The following is a 23087-nucleotide window of genomic DNA, read 5'->3' as shown; positions in this document are numbered from 1 at the left end:
CACTGTACTTAAGAATACGATCAATATGGTCATTATATACGTGTTGAGGTGATTATATGGTCACTCCAGATAGCTTTGTATTTCATCTATTTGACTGGTCAAATAAGGCCTTGTCAGTTTTTTTCTCTGACTGTGTGGGCCCTACTTATCAGTGGGTGAAAGCAAGGAGTAGGAGGAAATAAAATTATGCGCCTGTGTGGAGTCGAGACCAGGCCCTCGCGCTTATTGCCCGAGCAGGACAACCAACTCCACCGGTCTCCCGTCTTGTCTAACTTGAGCAAAAAACGTTTTATATTCTACTGGAATCACGTGACAGCCATTGCATTTTTTTTCTTTTGCGTGCGAGCCATTTGGCATTTAAATCATAATCGTTTCGGCTTCAGTGGTCGGGCCTTTTAGGATTTAAAAAGCTGTTTTAGCAGTACTGTGTACTTGTACATATGATTCACGGCCAAAATTGCATTAGCACTTCCTCGCAAGAAAACGAGATTGGATTAGCACTTCAATTTCTTTTGTTCAATATGCACGCGTGGACGGTGGCTCGACAGTGACGCGGCCGCAGCGGCAGCTCCATTAGATTTGGTGGGCGTCGTTGCTCTGTTTTTAGCACGAGACGACCAGGGATTTGGCGTGCGGTCATCTTGTACTAGCTAATTATGGCGGTGTGTACTTATCAAAATGGTTAATATATGTCTATATAAATTTTTATTAATAAACGTTTAAATGCACAAAAGTAATATACACGTGTTAAGTATTCCAAATTATGCTTATAAATGCTATCAACAGAAATATATACGTTAGCCAAATTACGCTTGTGATGGTGCAATTTGGTACGCTAAAACTGATATGGAAGAAATCACTGAATTAGAATGCACTATCATCTAAACCAATAGAATGGTCTTATATGAACATATGCAAAAAAGAAATATCCCAACGCTGTCACGTGAATGACTAGAAGATATAAAAGGGTTTTTCCTCTAACTAGACACAAGATTGGAACCAAAGTGGTTGGTCAGCCTGCGCGCATATTACATCGAGGTATGGGGTTCGAATCCTCGCAGCAGCATTTTTATTTTCCCTCTACTTCTTACTTGCACCACTGACAGGTAGGGCCGCACGCCATGTGGATTGTTTGACCAGTTTGACCAGTCAAATGGATGGAATACGGAGTTATACAATTTCAGAGTGATCATATAGTCATCTTAGCACGTATATAATGACCGTATTCTTAAATACAGTGATCAAAGTAAGTGTATACGATAAGTTCAATGACCACTAGTGCATTTTATTTTATTTTCTTGCTTCTCACCTGCTACCGACTTTTCACTCCCTCGGCTTTCTAATCGAACTTGATGGCACATGCACGCGCACAAGTAGTTCTGCACGGCCGTTGCCCGCGCAAGATTCTCGTGTGCGGCCGCCGCCACGATCGGTACGCACCATTTCATTGCGGCTCATTTCATTGCGTCGCACAGCATCGTCTCGTAGGTCGTAGCGCACATTCCCGCTATTCCACGCGCAGAGAATAACATAAGCGCCTCGGCAACCACCGATCGGTACGCACCGTCAGACCAGCTCATCTCCAGCCGGTCACCCCTAACCCCACCCCACGTCGGCCTCCCTATATCACCCAACACTACCCGCCCTGTACCGATCACACGCACTACATACACCACCGCTCCCTCCTGCAACCTCCGTTGTTCAGAGCAGCACTAGCCAGAGCCACAAGCAATGGCGGCGAGGAGCGGCATTGTCGTCGTCGCGGCGGCGCTCTTGGCCCTGGTGGCGGTGTCGCAGGCACAGGCGCCGGGCCCCTCGGCGACGCCGGCCGGCCCGCCGAACGTGACGGCCATCCTGGTGAAGGGCGGGCAGTACACGACCTTCATGCGGCTGATGAAGGAGACGCAGCAGGACACGCAGCTCAACAGCCAGCTCAACAACTCCTTCAACGGCAACGGCTACACCGTGTTCGCGCCCACCGACAACGCCTTCAACAACCTCAAGCCCGGCACGCTCAACAGCCTCACCCAGCAGCAGCAGGTGTCGCTCGTCCAGGCCCACATCCTGCCCCAGTACTACACCATGGAGTCCTTCCAGACGGCCAGCAACCCCGTCCGCACCCAGGCCTCCGGCGAGAAGGAGCCCATCACGGTCAACATCGTCGCCAGCAACAACCAGGTCAACGTCACCACCGGCCTCGTCGAGGTCGCCGTCAACAACGCTCTCAGCGCCGTCAAGCCGCTCGCCGTCTACTCGCTCGACAAGGTGCTCCTCCCCGAAGCGCTGTTCGGGGCCAAGGCGCCGGCGCCCGCGCCCGCCGCCTCCAAGGGGGGCAAGACCAAGAAGGGTGAGGCCGCCTCCGGGCCGGCCGGGTCAGACGACGAAGCGACGCCCACGGGCGCCGCGGGCGCCAGGGCCGTCAGTTGGGGCGTGGCTGGCATGGCCGCCCTTCTTGGCTACCTCTTGTGAGATGGGTAGCTTGGGATGATCGCACGACGACCGGGACGCCATGGCCATCAATCAATGTGCATAGACTTGATGGGTTTCCTTGTCTTTGGTGTTTCTTTCCTTTCTTCCACCCTGTTCAAATTCCTTTGTTCCATTCTTGTTCCTGCCTTGTCGGCGGTTTGTTAAGATTGAGTTATGTGATTGAATTTATGTGTTTGAGGCAAGAATGTTAATAACGACGCAGTGCATTTTGAGTACCCGGTAGTGCGATTGAAATACATGGTCCCGTTGCGATTTGAGTGTGTGCCCTTTTTTACCAGATCACTGTGGTGCCCGGCAAAAGACTGTCGTCTGTCGGTGCTTTACTCACGTTAGTTGAGCTGATGATAATCAGAGCTAGCTGGTACTAAATCAGGATAAGATTTTAGCTGCCCCATTGATTTGGAAGTGTTCTCTGGTCAAAATGGGATGATGGTACACGTCTAGTTTTCGGTTTTGGATTTATCAAGGGTAATCATGGAGTTGGTGCAAGTGTGGAACAGAGTGGCGGAGCAGGGAGGGGCCAACACACGAGCACGTGGTGCCAGGCTCGTCCGGTGATGAGTCGATTCTACTAGTATTACATAGTGGTACTGCATTGTACGAGTACTATACACCCTATGTGCGTGCATGGAGCAGCAGCGATGCAACACATTCTATTTTGCTTCAGGTGAAAATGTTTAGTCTGGAAACCTTCATTTTACTTCACAGCCTACTCACAGGTGTGATAGCATGGCCTTCCCTCCCAGGGATTCATCGTTTTCATCGGAGACGGAGAGTGCTCTCAAGACGAGAACCAGTAGCTTGTAGCCCTGTTACTCTGTTGGCAAAGAGCATAACATTGTTGGTAGCTTCGTACTACGTATAGCACTATCATACAGGGATTCATCGTTGTCATATACGGATACGCACATCATGGAGTAGCGTGGCGGCACGTCGTTTTCAATTATCAATTGCCAGCTAGCGCTGCCGGTCTGGCATCCATTTTATACAGATGGCAATGGAGTTCGCTTGGCTGGTACGAGTTACTTTTGCAATCATGCTTTTATTCTACTCTTATCCATACATACCAGTAAGCAGTAGCTTTTGGCTGATTCGCAAGAAAAGATGACACACTAGCTAGCACAGCTTTAAAAAGGTGAAAGAAAAATGGCTCCCCAATTTTGCTAAGTTCACTATAAAGCAATTTTCAGTTCTAAGTGGACGGTCTTTGTACATTTTCGTTTTTAGATAGATAGATAGGCAAATAGACATACATGGTTACTACAATCAGACTTGGCAAATCCAGCCCCCTAAACATCTACGGACACATCCGGGCGTCCCCGGGCGTCCCCGGATAATGTCGGTCAGCCCCTCAAAAGTCATGCTTGACAATCATACTTATCATATCAAAAGCCTCCAATACATGTTAGTCCATGCACGTCGAGCATATAGCACTAATTGTCACATCCCGGATTTTTTTTCAAACTTGGTATGTTAAAAAATTCACAGGGAAATAAAAAAAATTCTAGGAAAACCTTTGTTGCTTGCTACCTAGATAACATTGCCTAGGAAATTGCTTGATGGTTCACTTCTTGCTCTGTTTGAATTCACCTAGAGGGTCAAGGACCCTATGGCCACATTGAAACCCTTGTTTGAAATTTGGGAAAACAAAATGAACCCTAAAAGGTTTAGGGAATATTTTTTGATTTCAAAATAGGGTGAAAAAATAAAATATTTATTTAGGCATAAGGCTATCCTTAGTAAGACCTAGGTACTATTCAAGCCTAATAAATTTCCCTGAACGATTGAAGTGGATCGGTTGAAATCAATTCAAAAATTAAAAAGGAAAATATTTAAAAAGGGCTTTGCATTTATTTGGCAAGCAAGTGAATTTCATAAGTCCAAACAATATGCTTGACTTCTGTCAAATTTTCCAAATTGGATTTGAAACTTATCTAGGTTTAAAACCAAATTCAAAATTCAAAGGAACATAAAAGTGGCAGAAATTATTTGTGCAAAGGGGCCAAATAAAATGTCTACACCGTCAAAATATTCCTTTTTGAATTGGGAGCAAGTTTGCTTCTGGAAGAAAATTCAAATACAAATTCAAATGAAAATGGCAGAAGAAACTAGAAAACAGAAAAGGAGAAAAACATAAATAAAAAGGAAAGGGCCAGCTAGGCCCAGCTAGCGCAGCCCAGCTTGCGACCCCCGCGCGCGCCAACTCTCTCTCTGTCTCTCTCTCTCTCTCTCTCTCCACTGAGCCGCCTGACCAGGATGCCCCACTGGTCAGGGTCATCTCCCACCTCGCGGCAACCGCCCGCACGACCCCGCACCCACGCCCGAGCACGTCCGTGTGCACGACCTCTACCACGTGCGCCCATCATGCGAGAACTGCCCCGCCTCCTTACCTTATAAATAGCCCTCGGTGTCCTCACTTAGGCTGCCCATGTAGAGACCCACCCCTACCGCACTGACCTAGCTCACTCAGTCGTCGATTCCGACGAACAAGACAACCCCCAGACCAAACCACCGCCACCACTTGACCCAAGGCATTCCGGCGCACCTGCTGGACATCGTCAGCGTGCCGGAGCCCCTTGGAGACCCAAGGCCGACGAAGCCCGAATCTCGCCACCGCGCCATCGTCTTCTCCGATGAGGTTAGCTCGCGTCTGAGCCGCACACCTTGCCCATTTGGTTCACCTTGCACGCATGCATCGCCCTGACCCTTTGCCTTGTCCAGAGTCGCACCAAATCTATGCCCTGACCACGCCCGCGAGCTCCTCTGTGTTGAGCAATTCTGGCGACCAACAACCACTGTTTCCATCATCCCCAGCGACGACCACGACCACCAGGAGAATCACCGTCGCCGTTGGACCCTGGCGTGCCCTCTGCTGACGCTGGTGACCTCTGGAACGCGAAATACGGCGAGCCCCGAGCCACGTGCCGCCGTCCTAGCCATCTTCGGAGAGATCTCCGGTGAGCACCCTAAACCTAGCCACGTGGCACAATCACGACCGTCCACATCACTTTAAATCGCACGACCCACGTTCTTTTCTAGATTGAAACGGTACCGGTCAATCACAGCCTGCTATGTCACCAACTTATCCAGAACATTATCCACAGAATTTAAGTTAAATTGAATTAAATGGAATTTTTGCAGAAAACCCATTAGATATTCAAACACTAACAACTTTTTATCTGTAGATCCAAATTGAGTGAAACTGTTTGCATAATGATCCTTAGGAAGTGCACTTTCACCTAGATTAATAAAATTTAGAATATGAATAGTTCAAAATTCAAATTCAAACATAATGAATTTGAACTAAATAGGGCATAACTTGCAATTTGTAAATCTAAATAAATTGATTATTTTTGCAAAATGAACCTACTGAAATATAGTTTCAACTTAGCTACTATAGGTCAATTCTAAAATATGAAAATGGAATTTGAATATAGTTGAGAAGAAACTATAATTCAAATAGTATTTAAACCTAAACCTAGTTCAACCTTGGATTAAAAGTGTTTATTAGGATAATTATGTTGCAACTAGATTCAGAAACTTAAAATTAACTTAGTAAATATTTTTGGGATTATTATTTGACTTTACGGAATTTAATTTGGATTACATTCAAACTAGATTGGTTATAACTTCGAAACCCTAGGTTTAATTTGAATAAACTTTCATAACATGGCTTAGTGCATAATTAAACCTAGTAAGTATTGTGGAGTGAAAATTGACTTTAGGAAATTAAACTTAAATTTAATTTAGTTCAAACTGAGGTAAAGTTTGGAAACTATTTGCACTTAGCAAATGATTTGGATTTCTATTTGACTTTAGGTTTAAACTTAATCCAAATGAATAAACATTAGAATTTAGAAATAATATTTGATTGGCATTTGACTGTAGGAAAATACAAATGTACTTTGAATTTAGTTAAACCTAAAGGAAACCTAGAAGTCATTTAATTAATCCAAATTAGATAGAACATCGTTGAACTTGAACCTAGCCTTAGTAATTCAAATTTATTTGAATTCATATCAAATGTCAATTGAATTCAAATAGGATGAAATCTAATTCAAATTCAAACTAAATTGGAAACCAGACCAAGTTATTATTTTCAAACACCTAGTGTATTCAAGCTCCTGAAAGGTCAACAAGTTTGAATGAAAATTCAAACTTGAACACGAACTTGGCTAATCAAGATTCATAGACCATGACTCATGTTGTTAAGATTCTTGTGATTGAGTCTGACAACCACAACTTGACATCGTATACTCCTTATGTGATGAACCCTTATTCAAACTTGCATGTGAACTCTTATGTCGCATGTATTCCAATGACAACCACTATGTTGTTTCCAAACTCTTATGAGTTGACACGTGACACATGATCTCCAAGCACAATGACACTAACACCATGCACAACACTTGTTGTATGTTTGATTGCATTGTGTGGTTGTTTATGATTGCTTTTACTTACAATAGATTGTTGGGAGAGCGAAGAGTCGAAGAGTAGCCTTATCTAGTTGTGTGTGTGTGAAGAAATTCAATAATTACGAAGATTTGTTTATGTGAAGAACAAAAACGATTACCAGGTAAGTTTCACTCTTGAACTTGCTCTACCTTGCTTTACTTTACAAAGTTTTGAGACCAGAACATGATATCCACATGTCGTTGAAACTTATGTTACTTCGGTTGTTGGGTTTTTGTGTGAAACTTGGACAAGAGTGTCTCACCTTGTTGTGATTGAGAAACCATGATCCTGAGGGGCTCTCATGGCAATGTTTGTTAACCACGATCTTGGGGCACTTATGGAAATGTTTGATAACCATGATCCCGAGGGCTCTCATGGCAGTGTTTGTTTAACTATGATCCCGAGGGGGCCCTCGTGGCAATGTTTGGGTAACCATGAATCCTGAGGGGCTCTCATGGTAAACCAATTGGAGAAGACCTATGTCGCTCGTTAGGCAATTGTGGTTGAAATATCTTGACTAGTAAGTGTTGGGGATCGTAGCAGAATTTTAAAATTTTCTACGCATCACCAAGATCCATCTATGGAGTATACTAGCAACGAGGGAAAGGAGTGCATCTACATACCCTTGTAGATCGCGAGCGGAAGCGTTCTAATGAACGGGGTTGATGGAGTCGTACTCGCCGTGATCCAAATCACCGATGACCGAGTGCCGAACGGACGGCACCTCCGCGTTCAACACACGTACGGAGCAGCGACGTCTCCTCCTTCTTGATCTAGCAAGGGGGAAGGAGAGGTTGATGGAGATCCAGCAGCACGACGGCGTGGTGGTGGAAGTAGCGGGGTCTCGGCAGGGCTTCGCCAAGCTTCTGCGAGAGGGAGAGGTGTTGCAGGGGAAGAGGGAGGCGCCAGGGGCTGTGGTACTGCTGCCCTCCCTCCCCCCACTATTTATAGGACCCCTGGGGGGGGCGCCGGCCCCGGGAGATCAGATCTCCAAGGGGGGCGGCGGCCAAGGGGGAAGGGGGGGGGTGGCTTCCCCCCCAAGCCAAGTGGGGCGCCCCCCACCCCCAGGGTTTCCAACCCTAGGCGCAGGGGGAGGCCCAAGGGGGGGCGCCCCAGCCCACTAAGGGCTGGTTCCCTTCCCACTTCAGCCCATGGGGCCCTCCGGGATAGGTGGCCCCACCCGGTGGACCCCCGGGACCCTTCCGATGGTCCCGGTACAATACCGATAACCCCCGAAACTTTCCTGGTGGCCGAAACTGGACTTCCTATATATAATTCTTCACCTCCGGACCATTCCGGAACTCCTCGTGACGTCCGGGATCTCATCCGGGACTCCGAACAACTTTCGGGTTTCCGCATACTAATATCTCTACAACCCTAGCGTCACCGAACCTTAAGTGTGTAGACCCTACGGGTTCGGGAGACATGCAGACATGACCGAGACGCCTCTCCGGTAATAACCAACAGCGGGATCTGGATACCCATGTTGGCTCCTACATGTTCCATGATGATCTCATCGGATGAACCACGATGTCGAGGATTCAATCAATCCCGTATACAATTCCCTTTGTCAATCGGTACGTTACTTGCCCGAGATTCGATCGTCGGTATCCCAATACCTTGTTCAATCTCGTTACCGGCAAGTCACTTTACTCGTACCGTAATGCATGATCCCGTGGCTAACTCCTTAGTCACATTGAGCTCATTATGATGATGCATTACTGAGTGGGCCCAGAGATACCTCTCCGTCATACGGAGTGACAAATCCCAGTCTCGATCCGTGCCAACCCAACAGACACTTTCGGAGATACCCGTAGTGCACCTTTATAGTCACCCAGTTACGTTGTGACGTTTGGCACACCCAAAGCACTCCTACGGCATCCGGGAGTTGCACGATCTCATGGTCTAAGGAAATGATACTTGACATGGAAAAGCTCTAGCAAACGAACTACACGATCTTTTGTGCTATGCTTAGGATTGGGTCTTGTCCATCACATCATTCTCCTAATGATGTGATCCCGTTATCAATGACATCCAATGTCCATAGTGAGGAAACCATGACTATCTGTTGATCAACGAGCTAGTCAACTAGAGGCTTACTAGGGACACGTTGTGGTCTATGTATTCACACATGTATTACGATTTCCGGATAACACAATTATAGCATGAACAATAGACAATTATCATGAACAAGGAAACATAATAATAACCATTTATTATTGCCTCTAGGGCATATTTCCAACAGTCTCCCACTTGCACTAGAGTCAATAATCTAGTTACATTGTGATGAATCGAACACCCATAGCGTTCTGGTGTTGATCATGTTTTGCTCTAGGGAGAGGTTTAGTCAACGGATCTGGTACATTCAGGTCCGTATGTACTTTACAAATATCTATGTCTCCATTTTGAACAATTTCACGAATGGAGTTGAAGCGACGCTTGATATGCCTGGTCTTCCTGTGAAACCTGGGCTCCTTGGCAAGGGCAATAGCTCCAGTGTTGTCACAGAAGAGAGTCATCGGGCCCGACGCATTGGGAATCACCCCTAGGTCGGTAATGAACTCCTTTATCCAGACTGCTTCTTGTGCTGCCTCTGAGGCCGCCATGTACTCCGCTTCACATGTAGATCCCGCCACGACGCTTTGCTTGCAACTGCACGAGCTTACTGCCCCTCCATTCAAAATATACACGTATCCGGTTTGTGACTTCGAGTCATCCAGATCTGTGTTGAAGCTAGCGTCGACATAACCCTTTACGACGAGCTCTTCGTCACCTCCATAAACGAGAAACATATCCTTAGTCCTCTTCAGGTACTTCAGGATATTCTTGACCGCTGTCCAGTGTTCCATGCCGGGATTAATTTGGTACCTTCCTACCAAACTTACGGCAAGGTTTACATCAGGTCTGGTACACAGCATGGCATACATAATGGACCCTATGGCCGAGGCATAGGGGATGACACTCATCGTTTCTCTATCTTCTGCCGTGGTCGGGCATTGAGCCGTGCTCAATTGCACACCTTGCAATACAGGCAAGAACCCCTTCTTGGACTGATCCATATTGAACTTCTTCAATATCTTGTCAAGGTACGTACTCTGTGAAAGACCAATGAGGCATCTTGATCTATCTCTATAGATCTTGATGCCTAATATATAAGCAGCTTCTCCAAGGTCCTTCGTTGAAAAACACTTATTGAAATAGGCCTTTATACTTTCCAAGAATTCTATATCATTTCCCATCAATAGTATGTCATCCACATATAATATGAGAAATGCTACAGAGCTCCCACTCACTTTCTTGTAAACACAGGCTTCTCCATAAGTCTGTGCAAACCCAAACGCTTTGATCATCTCATCAAAACGAATGTTCCAACTCCGAGATGCTTGCACCAGCCCATAGATTGAGCGCTGGAGCTTGCATACTTTGTCAGCATTCTTAGGATCGACAAAACCTTCCGGCTGCATCATATACAATTCTTCCTTAAGAAAGCCGTTAAGGAATGCCGTTTTGACGTCCATTTGCCATATCTCATAATCATAGAATGCGGAAATTGCTAACATGATTCGGACGGACTTCAGCTTCGCTACGGGTGAGAAAGTCTCATCGTAGTCAACCCCTTGAACTTGTCGATAACCCTTAGCGACAAGTCAAGCCTTATAGATGGTCACATTACCATCCGCGTCTGTCTTCTTCTTAAAGATCCATTTATTTTCTATGGCTCGCCGATCATCGGGCAAGTCAGTCAAAGTCCATACTTCGTTTTCATACATGGATCCTATCTCGGATTTCATGGCTTCTAGCCATTTGTCGGTATCCGGGCCCGCCATCGCTTCTTCATAGTTCGAAGGTTCACCGTTGTCTAACAACATGATTTCCAGGACAGGGTTGCCGTACCACTCTAGTGCGGAACGTGTCCTTGTGGACCTACAAAGTTCAGTAGTAACTTGATCCGAAGCTTCATGATCATCATCATTAACTTCCTCCCTAGTCGGTGCAGGCACCACAGGAACATCTTCCCGCGCTGCGCTACTTTCCGGTTCGGAAGGGGTGACTATCACCTCATCAAGTTCCACTTTCCTCCCACTCAATTCTTTCGAGAGAAACTCTTTCTCCAGAAAGGACCCGTTCTTGGCAACAAAGATCTTGCCTTCGGATCTGAGGTAGAAGGTATACCCAATGGTTTCCTTAGGGTATCCTATGAAGACGCATTTTCCCGACTTGGGTTTGAGCTTTTCAGGTTGAAGTTTCTTGACATAAGCATCGCATCCCCAAGCTTTTAGAAACGACAGCTTAGGTTTCTTCCCAAACCATAATTCATACGGTGTCGTCTCAACGGATTTCGACGGAGCCCTATTTAAAGTGAATGCGGCAGTCCCTAAAGCATAGCCCCAAAATGAGAGCGGTAGATCGGTAAGAGACATCATAGATCGCACCATATCCAATAGAGTGCGATTACGACGTTCGGACACACCGTTTCGCTGAGATGTTCCAGGCGGCGTGAGTTGTGAAACGATTCCACATTTCCTTAAGTGTGTGCCAAATTCGTGACTTAAATATTCTCCACCACGATCTGATCGTAAGAATTTTATTTTCCTGTCACGTTGATTCTCAATCTCATTCTGAAATTCCTTGAACTTTTCAAAGGTTTCAGACTTGTGTTTCATTAGGTAGACATACCCATATCTACTTAAATCATCAGTGAGAGTGAGAACATAACGATAGCCACCGCGAGCCTCAACACTCATTGGACCGCACACATCAGTATGTATGATTTCCAATAAGTTGGTTGCTCGCTCCATTGTTCCGGAGAACGGAGTCTTGGTCATCTTACCCATGAGGCATGGTTCGCACGTGTCAAATGATTCGTAATCAAGAGACTCCAAAAGTCCATCTGCATGGAGCTTCTTCAAGCGTTTGACACCAATGTGACCAAGGCGGCAGTGCCACAAGTATGTGGGACTATCGTTATCAACTTTACATCTTTTGGTATTCACACTATGAATATGTGTAACATCACGTTCGAGATTCATCAAGAATAAACCATTGACCAGCGGGGCATGACCATAAAACATATCTCTCATATAAATAGAACAACCATTATTCTCGGATTTAAATGAGTAGCCATCTCGAATTAAACGAGATCCAGATACAATGTTCATGCTCAAAGCTGGCACTAAATAACAATTATTGAGTTTTAAAACTAATCCCGTAGGTAAATGCAGAGGTAGCGTGCCGACGGCGATCACATCGACCTTGGAACCATTCCCGACGCGCATCATCACCTCGTCCTTCGCCAGTCTCCGCTTATTCCGCAGCTCCTGTTTTGAGTTACAAATATGAGCAACCGCACCGGTATCAAATACCCAGGAGCTACTACGAGTACTGGTAAGATACACATCAATTACATGTATATGACATATACCTTTGGTGTTGCCGGCCTTCTTGTCCGCTAAGTATTTGGGGCAGTTCCGCTTCCAGTGACCACTTCCCTTGCAATAAAAGCACTCAGTCTCAGGCTTGGGTCCATTCCTTGGCTTCTTCCCGGCAACTGGCTTACCGGGCGCGGCAACCCCCTTGCCGTCTTTCTTGAAGTTCTTCTTACCCTTGCCTTTCTTGAACTTAGTGGTTTTATTCACCATCAACACTTGATGTTCTTTTCTGATCTCCACCTCCGCTGATTTCAGCATTGAATATACCTCGGGAATGGTCTTTTCCATCCCTTGCATATTGAAGTTCATCACAAAGCTCTTGTAGCTTGGTGGAAGCGACTGAAGGATTCTGTCAATGACCGCATCATCCGGGAGATTAACTCCCAGCTGAGACAAGCGGTTGTGTAACCCAGACATTCTGAGTATGTGCTCACTAACAGAACTATTTTCCTCCATTTTACAGCTGAAGAACTTGTCGGAGACTTCATATCTCTCGACCCGGGCATGAGCTTGGAAAACCATTTTCAGCTCTTCGAACATCTCATATGCTCCATGTTTCTCAAAACGCTTTTGGAGACCCAGTTCTAAGCTGTAAAGCATGCCGCACTGAACGAGGGAGTAATCATCAGCACGTGATTGCCAAGCGTTCATAACGTCTTGGTTCTCTGGGATGGGTGCATCACCTAGCGGTGCTTCTAGGACATAATCTTTCTTGGCAGCTATGAGGATGATCCTCAGGTTCCGGACCCAGTCCGTATAGTTGCTGCCATCATCTTTTAGCTTGGTTTTCTCTAGGAACGCGTTGAAGTTGAGGGCAACGTGGGCCATTTGATCTACAAGACATATTGTAAAGTTTTTAGACTAAGTTCATGATAATTAAGTTCATCTAATCAAATTATTCAATGAACTCCCACTCAGATAGACATCCCTCTAGTCATCTAAGTGAAACATGATCCGAGTTAACTAGGCCGTGTCCGATCATCACGTGAGACGGACTAGTCAAGATCGGTGAACATCTCCATGTTGATCGTATCTTCTATACGACTCATGCTCGACCTTTCGGTCCTCCGTGTTCCGAGGCCATGTCTGTACATGCTAGGCTCGTCAAGTCAACCTAAGTGTATTGCGTGTGTTCCGAGGCCATGTCTGTACATGCTAGGCTCGTCAACACCCGTTGTATGCGAACGTTAGAATCTATCACACCCGATCATCATGTGGTGCTTCGAAACAACGAACCTTCGCAACGGTGCACAGTTAGGGGGAACACTTTCTTGAAATTATTATAAGGGATCATCTTACTTACTACCGTCGTTCTAAGCAAATAAGATGCAAAACATGATAAACATCACATGCAATCAAATAGTGACATGATATGGCCAATATCATTTTGCTCCTTTGATCTCCATCTTCGGGGCACCATGATCATCTTCGTCACCGGCATGACACCATGATGTCCATCATCATGATCTCCATCATTGTGTCTTCATGAAGTTGTCACGCCAACGATTACTTCTACTTCTATGGCTAACGCGTTTAGCAATAAAGTAAAGTAATTTACATGGCGTTGTTCAATGACACGCAGGTCATACAAAAAATAAAGACAACTCCCATGGCTCCTGCCGGTTGTCATACTCATCGACATGCAAGTCGTGATTCCTATTACAAGAATATGATCAATCTCATACATCACATATATCATTCATCACATCTTCTGGCCATATTACATCACAAGGCACTTGCTGCAAAAACAAGTTAGACGTCCTCTAATTGTTGTTGCAAGTTTTTACGTGGCTTGTATAGGTTTCTAGCAAGAACGTTTCTTACCCACGTAAAACCACAACGTGATATGCCAATTTCTATTTACCCTTCATAAGGACCCTTTTCATCGAATCCGTTCCGACTAAAGTGGGAGAGACAGACACCCGCTAGCCACCTTATGCAACTAGTGCATGTCAGTCGGTGGAACCTGTCTCACGTAAGCGTACGTGTAAGGTCGGTCCGGGCCGCTTCATCCCACAATACCGCCGAAACAAGATAAGACTAGTAGTGGCAAGAAAATTGACAACATCTACGCCCACAACTGCTTTGTGTTCTACTCGTGCATAGTAACTACGCATAGGCCTGGCTCATGATGCCACTGTTGGGGATCGTAGCAGAATTTTAAAATTTTCTACGCATCACCAAGATCCATCTATGGAGTATACTAGAAACGAGGGAAAGGAGTGCATCTACATACCCTTGTAGATCGCGAGCGGAAGCGTTCTAATGAACGGGGTTGATGGAGTCGTACTCGCCGTGATCCAAATCACCGATGACCGAGTGCCGAACGGACGGCACCTCCGCGTTCAACACACGTACGGAGCAGCGACGTCTCCTCCTTCTTGATCCAGCAAGGGGGAAGGAGAGGTTGATGGAGATCCAGCAGCACGACGGCGTGGTGGTGGAAGTAGCGGGGTCTCGGCAGGGCTTCGCCAAGCTTCTGCGAGAGGGAGAGGTGTTGCAGGGGAAGAGGGAGGCGCCAGGGGCTGTGGTACTGCTGCCCTCCCTCCCCCCACTATTTATAGGACCCCTGGGGGGGCGCCGGCCCTGGGAGATCAGATCTCCAAGGGGGGCGGCGGCCAAGGGGGAAGGGGGGGTGGCTTCCCCACAAGCCAAGTGGGGCGCCCCCCACCCCCAGGGTTTCCAACCCTAGGCGCATGGGGAGGCCCAAGGGGGGGCGCCCCAGCCCACTAAGGGCTGGTTCCCTTCCCACTTCAGCCCATGGGGCCCTCCGGGATAGGTGGCCCCACCCGATGGACCCCCGGGACCCTTCCGGTGGTCCCGGTACAATACCGATAACCCCCGAAACTTTCCTGGTGGCCGAAACTGGACTTCCTATATATAATTCTTCACCTCCGGACCATTTCGGAAATCCTCGTGATGTCCGGGATCTCATCCGGGACTCCGAAAAACTTTCGGGTTTCCGCATACTAATATCTCTACAACCCTAGCGTCACCGAACCTTAAGTGTGTAGACCCTACGGGTTCGGGAGACATGCAGACATGACCGAGACGCCTCTCCGGTCAATAACCAACAGCGGGATCTGGATACCCATATTGGCTCCTACATGTTCCACGATGATCTCATCGGATGAACCACGATGTCGAGGATTCAATCAATCCCGTATACAATTCCCTTTGTCAATCGGTACGTTACTTGCCCGAGATTCGATCGTCGGTATCCCAATACCTTGTTCAATCTCGTTACCGGCAAGTCACTTTACTCGTACCGTAATGCATGATCCCGTGGCTAACTCCTTAGTCACATTGAGCTCATTATGATGATGCATTACTGAGTGGGCCCAGAGATACCTCTCCGTCATACGGAGTGACAAATCCCAGTCTCGATCCATGCCAACCCAACAGACACTTTCGGAGATACCCGTAGTGCACCTTTATAGTCACCCAGTTACGTTGTGACGTTTGGCACACCCAAAGCACTCCTACGGCATCCGGGAGTTGCACGATCTCATGGTCTAAGGAAATGATACTTGACATGGAAAAGCTCTAGCAAACGAACTACACGATCTTTTGTGCTATGCTTAGGATTGGGTCTTGTCCATCACATCATTCTCCTAATGATGTGATCCCTTTATCAATGACATCCAATGTCCATAGTGAGGAAACCATGACTATCTGTTGATCAACGAGCTAGTCAACTAGAGGCTTACTAGGGACACGTTGTGGTCTATGTATTCACACATGTATTACGATTTCCGGATAACACAATTATAGCATGAACAATAGACAATTATCATGAACAAGGAAACATAATAATAACCATTTATTATTGCCTCTAGGGCATATTTCCAACAGTAAGTTCAAGCAAGAGGAATAAGTTTTCAAAAAATAAACCACACTTCCTTTGACATGTTGAACACTCATAGGGTTGTTACTTCAAAGTTTGTAACTTGCCAATACATTAATGTATGGACCCTCGTGGCTGCAATGTATCATGTTGTAGGTTTACCGTATCGAAGGAAAGGTATGAAGTAGGGTTGTGACACTATACTCAATTGTTGCCTATGTGTAAATGGATGCCATAAGACTAGAATATTGTGTCCACTGCATGATTGTATTGTAAGCTGGCACATGAGTTGGTAGGTATGTAATATATAAAAGACTGGACCATCGATGTACTACTATGCCATGTGTTATTTCTTGGTATTTCATCGTCAATTGTGTGTGTCAGCAATCGATCCAGGGACTGGCACATAAAGCACAGAGATTCGGTGCCCCTCTCGGGACCGAGCCATGACAGTCACTACAAAATTTGATCTATTTAGCGACAAAAACCCTCGCGATGACTTCACCTAAAATCATTTTCTGTGACAGTCCACCATCACGAGGTGTTTCTCTCTTAGGACAACGCGCTAGCCAACTTTGGCGACGTTCTGGCCTAATTTTCGGTGATGCATTTGGGCGTCACTATGCATTTCCATATTCCGGGATGATTCATGGTGTCATGTAAATGTTTGGTGTCACAAAAAATAGTCGGCGGGTTAGAAAAATGATTTAAAAAATGGTGTGTTAGTGTTCAGAACGTAGTACCTTATAATTTCTGCCATGGTAGAGTTTATAACAAATTAGAATCAATTTTCAGTGTATTAGTTGAGATGTTCGGTGGGTTGGGATAGGAAAAAAAATGGTGTGGTGGGCTTGAAAACAAAGTTTTGGGCTTATCTAATGGATATTAGTTGAGATGCTCACAATGAAATCTATTGAAAACATTCATTTAAGCTATCATTTTACTGAATATGCGATGCCATATTCATTCTTAAATAAAGCATGAACATGAAAATATGATCACACGTAATAATATAGCATTAAAAGTTCAGACATGGAATAGACATTTGGTACATCAGCAACGTCATTCCCAAAAGTGTCGCAAGTCACGAGTAGGAGTGTTCAAGCATCAACAGGAAGTGCAGCAAGAGCATAGAACTAATCTTTCATCAGATTATACAGATTGCCCAGGCATGAGTTTGACAAAGGGGATAAGTGAAGGAAATATGCCCTAGAGGCAATAATAAAGTTGTTATTTTGTATTTCCTTAATCATGATAAAGGTTTACTATTCATGCTAGAAATGTATTGATCGGAAACTTAAATACATGTGTCAATACATAAACAAATACCATGTCCCTAGTAAGCCTCTACTAGACTAGCACGTTGATCAAAGATGGTTAAGGTTTCCTAACCATAGACATGTGTTGTTGATACGTCTCCAACGTATCTATAATTTTTTATTGTTCCATTTTGTTTTATTATCAATCTTCGATGTTTCATAATCATTTTATATCTTTTTTGGTACTAACCTATTGACATAGTGCCAAGTGTCAGTTGTTGTTTTTTCCATGTTTTTTACATCGCAGAAAATCCTTATCAAACGGAGTCCAAATGCCACGAAACTTTACGGAGATTTTTTATAGGCCAGAAGGAAGGTAATGGGCCGTGGTTGCACCTGGGGGTGCCCAGAGGGGGGCACACCGCACCAGGGCGCGCCAGGAGGCCCAGGCGCGCCCTGGTGGGTTGTGCCCAGCTCGGTTGCCGCCTGGACTGCCTCTTTGCTCTATAAATACCCCAATATTCCAGAAACCCTAGGGGAGTCGACGAAATATTCATCCAGCCGCCGTAGAGTCCAGAACCACCAGATCCAATCTAGACACCATCACAGAGGGGTTCACCACTTTCATTGGTGCCTCTCCGATGATGCGTGAGTAGTTCTTTGTAGACCTTCGGGTCCGTAGTTAGTAGCTAGATGGCTTTCTCTCTCTCGCTGAATTCTCAATACAATGGTATTTTGGAGATCCATATGATGTAACTCTTTTTGCGGTGTGTTTGTTGGGATCTGAGGAACTTCGAGTTTATGATCAGTCATATATTTTCATATCCATGAAAGTTATTTGAGTTTCTTTGATCTCTATATGCATGATCTCTTATAGACTCGTATTTCTTCTCCGATATTTGGGTTTTGTTTGGCCAACTTGATCTATTTATCTTGCAACGGGAAGAGGTGCCCGGTAGTGGGTTCAATCTTACGGTGCTCGATCCCAGTGACAGAAAGGGAAACAACACATATGTTTCGTTGCTACTAAGGATAAAAAGACGAGATCTTTATCTACCGCCATATAGATAAACGGATCTTGTCTACATCATGTCATCGTTCTTATTGCATTACTCCGTTTTCCCATGAACTTAATACACTAGATGCATGCTGGATTGTGGTCGATGTGTGGAGTAATAGTAGTAGATGCACACAGGAGTCGGTCTACTAATCTTGGACGTGATGCCTATGTAATGATCATTGCCTGGATATTGTCATAATTATTTGAAGTTCTATCAATTGCCCAACAGTAATTTGTTTACCCACTGTTTTCTATTTTTCTCGAGAGAAGCCACTAGTGAAACCTACGCCCCCCGGGTCTTCTTTCTCATATATTTGCCTTGTGATCTATTTTTCCTTTGCATTTTTATTCAGATATATTAAACCAAAAATACAAAAATACCTTGCTGCACTTTTATTTATTTGCGATCTATTTATTCAACCTATTACAATTTTATCCCATCCACGCACCAATTTCTGGCGTAGTTACCCGAAAGGGATTGACAACCCCTTTAACTCGTCCGGTTGCGAGGTGTTGTTGTTTGTGTGCAGGTGCTGTTTACGTTGTGTTGCTTGGTTCTCCTACTGGTTCGATACCTTGGTTTCATAACTGAGGGAAATACCTACCATCGCTGTGCTAGATCACCCCTCCCTCTCCGGGGAAATACCGACATAGTTCTAGCCGCCATCAGTTGTCATTTGATAACGGGATCACATCAGTAGGAGAATGATGTGATGGACAAGACCCATCTGTTAACTTAACATAATGATTGTTCAGTTTATTGCTATTGCTTTCTTCATGTGAAATACATATTCCTTCGACTATGAGATTATGCAACTCCCGGATACCGGAGAAATACCTTGTATGCTATCAAACATCACAACGTAACTAGGTGATCATAAAGATGCTCTACAGGTATCTCCGAAGGTGTTTGTTGAGTCGGCATAGATCAAGATTAGGATTTGTCACTCCGAGTATCGGAGAGGTATCTCTGGGCCCTCTCGGTAATACACATCATAAGCTTGCAAACAAATGACTAAGGAGTTAGTTACAAGATTATATTACGGAACGAGTAAAGAGCCTTGCCGGTAACGATATTGAACTAGGTATGAAGATACCCACAATCGAATCTCGGGCAAGTAACATACCGATGGACAAAGGGAATTACGTATGTTGTCATAACGGTTCGACCGATAAAGATCTTCATAGAATATGTAGGAGCCAATATGGGCATCCAGGTTCCGCTATTGGTTATTGACCAAAGAGGTGTCTCGGTCACGTCTACATAGTTCTCGAACCCGTAGGGTCCGCACGCTTAACGTTCGTTGACGATATAGTGTTATATGAGTTATATGTTTTCGTGACCGAATGTTGTTCGGAGTCCCGGATGAGATCACAGACATGACGAGGAGTCTCAAAATGGCCGAGAGGTAAAGATTGATATATAGGATGATGGTATTTGGACACCGAAAGTGTTTCCGGACTTACCAGGAAGGAATCGGGTCACCGGAAGGGGTTTCGGGCACCCCCCCGGCAAGATATGGGCCTTATGGGCCAAAGGAGGGGACAGACCATCCCAAAAGGGGGCTGGTGCGACCCCTCCCTTGTTTGGCCAGCCCTAGGGAACGAAAAAGGGGAGGGCTAGCCACTCCTGCCTTTCCCTCTCATGGGAGAAAGGAAAGGGGGGGGGGGGCGCCACCCTCCCCTGCCTTTCCCCGCACTCCAAATAAGGAAAGGGGGGCGCGGCTTGGGAGGGACCCCAAGTAGGATTCCTCCTACTTGGGCGCCTCCTTTGGCTGCTCCTCCGTCCCTCCCATCCATATATATGTGGGATGGGGCGCCTAGCACACAACAGACAATTGCCTAGCCGTGTGCGGCGCCCCCCTCCACCGTTTACACCCTCGGTCATATTTTCGTAGGGCTTAGGTGAAGCCCTGCGGAGATCACTTCACCATCACCGTCACCACGCCGTCGTGCTACCATAACTCATCTACTACCTTGCCGTCTTGCTGGATCAAGAAGGCGGTGGACGTCACTGAGCTTAACGTGTGTAGAACGCAGAGGTATCCTACGTTCGGTACTTGATCGGTTGGAGCGCGAAGAACTTCGACTACATCAACCGCGTTGTTAAACGCTTCCGCTTACGATCTACAAGGGTATGAATACACACTCTCCCCTCTCGTTGCTATGCATCTCCATGGATAGACCCTTGTCGGTGCATAGAAATCTTTTTGTTTTCCATGCAACGATTCCCAACAATAACCTCATCACCTCCATGGTGGATCACGTAGAACAGTCTGTCTCCAACTACAAATTTGGACAAGGAAAGTGTCAGGACCCCGATTCTAAGTCACACCAATCTAGCCTGTAACACCTCATATCACTTTGCGGCCTCACGCACGGTATTCCCACGGGTGTCGCCTTACCATGGCCCGGGACCGTTTGCGCCTTTTGGCTCACGTATATGATAGTGTCGCTAGCATCCATATGATAGAGAACCCGGGCCGACATGGCTAGTCGTGAACCCAAAGCGACACTAACTTACGGGGACAGGCATACATGAATCAACATCGAGCATGTCGGTCAGCAGCGTGTGAATCCGGGCTGTAGCACTGGGCTAACAGGACTCCGGGAACCCGGGCTGTAGCAGGCTAGGCAGGACTCCGGATGTCACCGCATGACATTTCCCCAAAGGGACAGACACAGGAACGGAGTGAATCACATGCCGGCCAGTCAAGTGTTTCGGAGCAGTAGTGCTGGGCTAGCAGGACTCCGGTGAACCGGGCTGTAGCGGACTACTATGGCTCATGGAAGCACAAGACTACATTTCCCCATAAGAGAGGCTACCAAGGATAAACAACTAGATTGTCGGATCCCACACATACCAAGCATTTCAATCATACACACAATATGCTCGCTATGTGCAAATACAACATGGCATCACAACTAGACTCTACGACTCAGAGTATTTATTCATTAGGCTCCGAAGAGCCAGATATTACAAACATGGGTCTCTCGACCCAGCATTCAGAGCATACAAGTCAAACACATGCGGAAGCTTAACATGTCTGAGTATAGACAACTATAAATGAAAAAGGCTAAGAAGCCTAACTATTTACTAGATCCTGCCGAGGGCACAAGATCGTAGCTGAGGTATCAAGCTAAACGTCGAAGTCCACACGGATCTACTAGCGAGACTGACGTCTCTCTGCAAAACATAAAATAAGCAAATGTGAGTACAAATGTACCCAGCAAGACTTACATCAGAACTATCTACATATGCATCGGTATCAACAAAGGGGGTGGTGGAGTTTAACTGCATCAAGCCAGCTTTGACTCGGTGGCTATCCTAACTACGACTGCAAGTAACTATTTTGAGGTGGCGCACACGAGTCCACATATTCACCATATCAATACTCCACTATGGATCCGCTCCCGTCTCCCTACGAGAACACCATCCATAGCACTCACGCTTATCTTGCGCATTTTAGAGTATCCACTTTCACTTGTCTATTAACTGTTATAGGCAACCCAGAAGTCCTTTACCGCGGACACGGCTATTCGAATAGATCATATTAACCCTGCAGGGGTGTACTTCGTCACACACGCTCTCACCACTTACCGCCGTTTACACAGCATGTACTCGGCAACCTTCAAGCGGAAGCCCAGCGAGGGTGTCGTCCACAGCCTACCTAAACACTCAAGTCTCTAGTCCAGGTTTATCGCCTATTCAGGTTCCATCCGCAGGGAGTCCGGCCGAGGTTTCCACATACGGCCCCGAACGATGTGTACAGGGTTCTGAGACACTAAACGGGCGCCCGGCATGCCCGGCCACGTGCCTACCGCATCACAGCCCACCCCTCGGGTCAGCGCTGCCCACGGCCTCCAGCATACTACAAACACCAGAAACTACTTGCAACTCCTGGACAGAGGACAAGGGTGATTAAGAAGCCGAGAGGGTCCATTGGTTTCGGGCCCAATGCGTGGTGTAACTGTATCATGGATCACAAACACAGAACTCAGTTCCTGAGGACGGCTTCAATGAGACAACCCACCATGTACTCCTACATGGTCTCTCACCGCTACCTTTACCAAATCGTGTTCACACACTTAGCTCACACACAGTAGGACATGTTCATCACCATTCCAATTCATCCCCGATGAATCAGACCCGACTCAACTCTAAGCAGTACCAGGCATGACAAACAAGCATGAATGAGTAGGCACATCAGGGCTCAAACAACTCCTACTCATGCTAGTGGGTTTCATCTATTTACTGTGGCAATGACAGGTCATGCAGAGGATAAGGGGTTCAACTACCGCAGCAAGTAACAGATGAATCGTTGTTGTCCTAATGCAGTAAAAGAGAGCAGGAGCGAGAGAGTGGGATTGTATCGGAATGAACAAGGGGGTTTGCTTGCCTGGCACTTCTGAAGATATTATAGTTCTTCATCGGTGTCATCGAACTCATCGTCGGAATCACGGCTATCGAGAGGGGACAAACACCGGCAACAGAGAAGGAAACACAATCAATGCAATGCACAATATGATGCATGATCATGACATAG

At 46.1% G+C, this 23087-nt stretch overlaps 1 protein-coding gene and 1 long non-coding RNA gene across 2 annotated transcripts; both read left to right on the top strand.

Moving 5' to 3' along the window:
- The first annotated feature begins 1640 nt into the window (after nucleotides 1-1640).
- Nucleotides 1641-2705, top strand: LOC109738288 (fasciclin-like arabinogalactan protein 11). The gene has a single exon (XM_020297389.3). It carries the CDS (start codon nucleotides 1732-1734, stop codon nucleotides 2467-2469), a length of 738 nt encoding a protein of 245 aa, XP_020152978.1. The 5' UTR covers nucleotides 1641-1731; the 3' UTR covers nucleotides 2470-2705.
- Nucleotides 2706-4812: 2107 nt separating this feature from the next.
- On the top strand, nucleotides 4813-18240 carry LOC120975838 (uncharacterized). The gene is made up of 4 exons (XR_005771296.2): nucleotides 4813-5128; nucleotides 5212-5447; nucleotides 6957-7066; nucleotides 17788-18240. It is a non-coding gene; the product is annotated as an uncharacterized lncRNA (long non-coding RNA).
- The last annotated feature ends 4847 nt before the right edge of the window (nucleotides 18241-23087 follow it).

The sequence above is a fragment of the Aegilops tauschii genome, chromosome 3 (genome assembly GCF_002575655.3).
Source record: "Aegilops tauschii subsp. strangulata cultivar AL8/78 chromosome 3, Aet v6.0, whole genome shotgun sequence".
In the NCBI taxonomy this organism is placed as follows: domain Eukaryota; kingdom Viridiplantae; phylum Streptophyta; class Magnoliopsida; order Poales; family Poaceae; genus Aegilops; species Aegilops tauschii.
The sequence above is the reverse complement of the archived record's forward strand: the minus strand, read 5'-3'. Positions and strand labels throughout refer to the sequence as shown.

Bases quoted from the DNA above. Each gene is read 5' to 3' on its own strand.
- LOC109738288 (XM_020297389.3), top strand. From the start codon at position 1,732: ATGGCGGCGAGGAGCGGCATTGTCGTCGTCGCGGCGGCGCTCTTGGCC.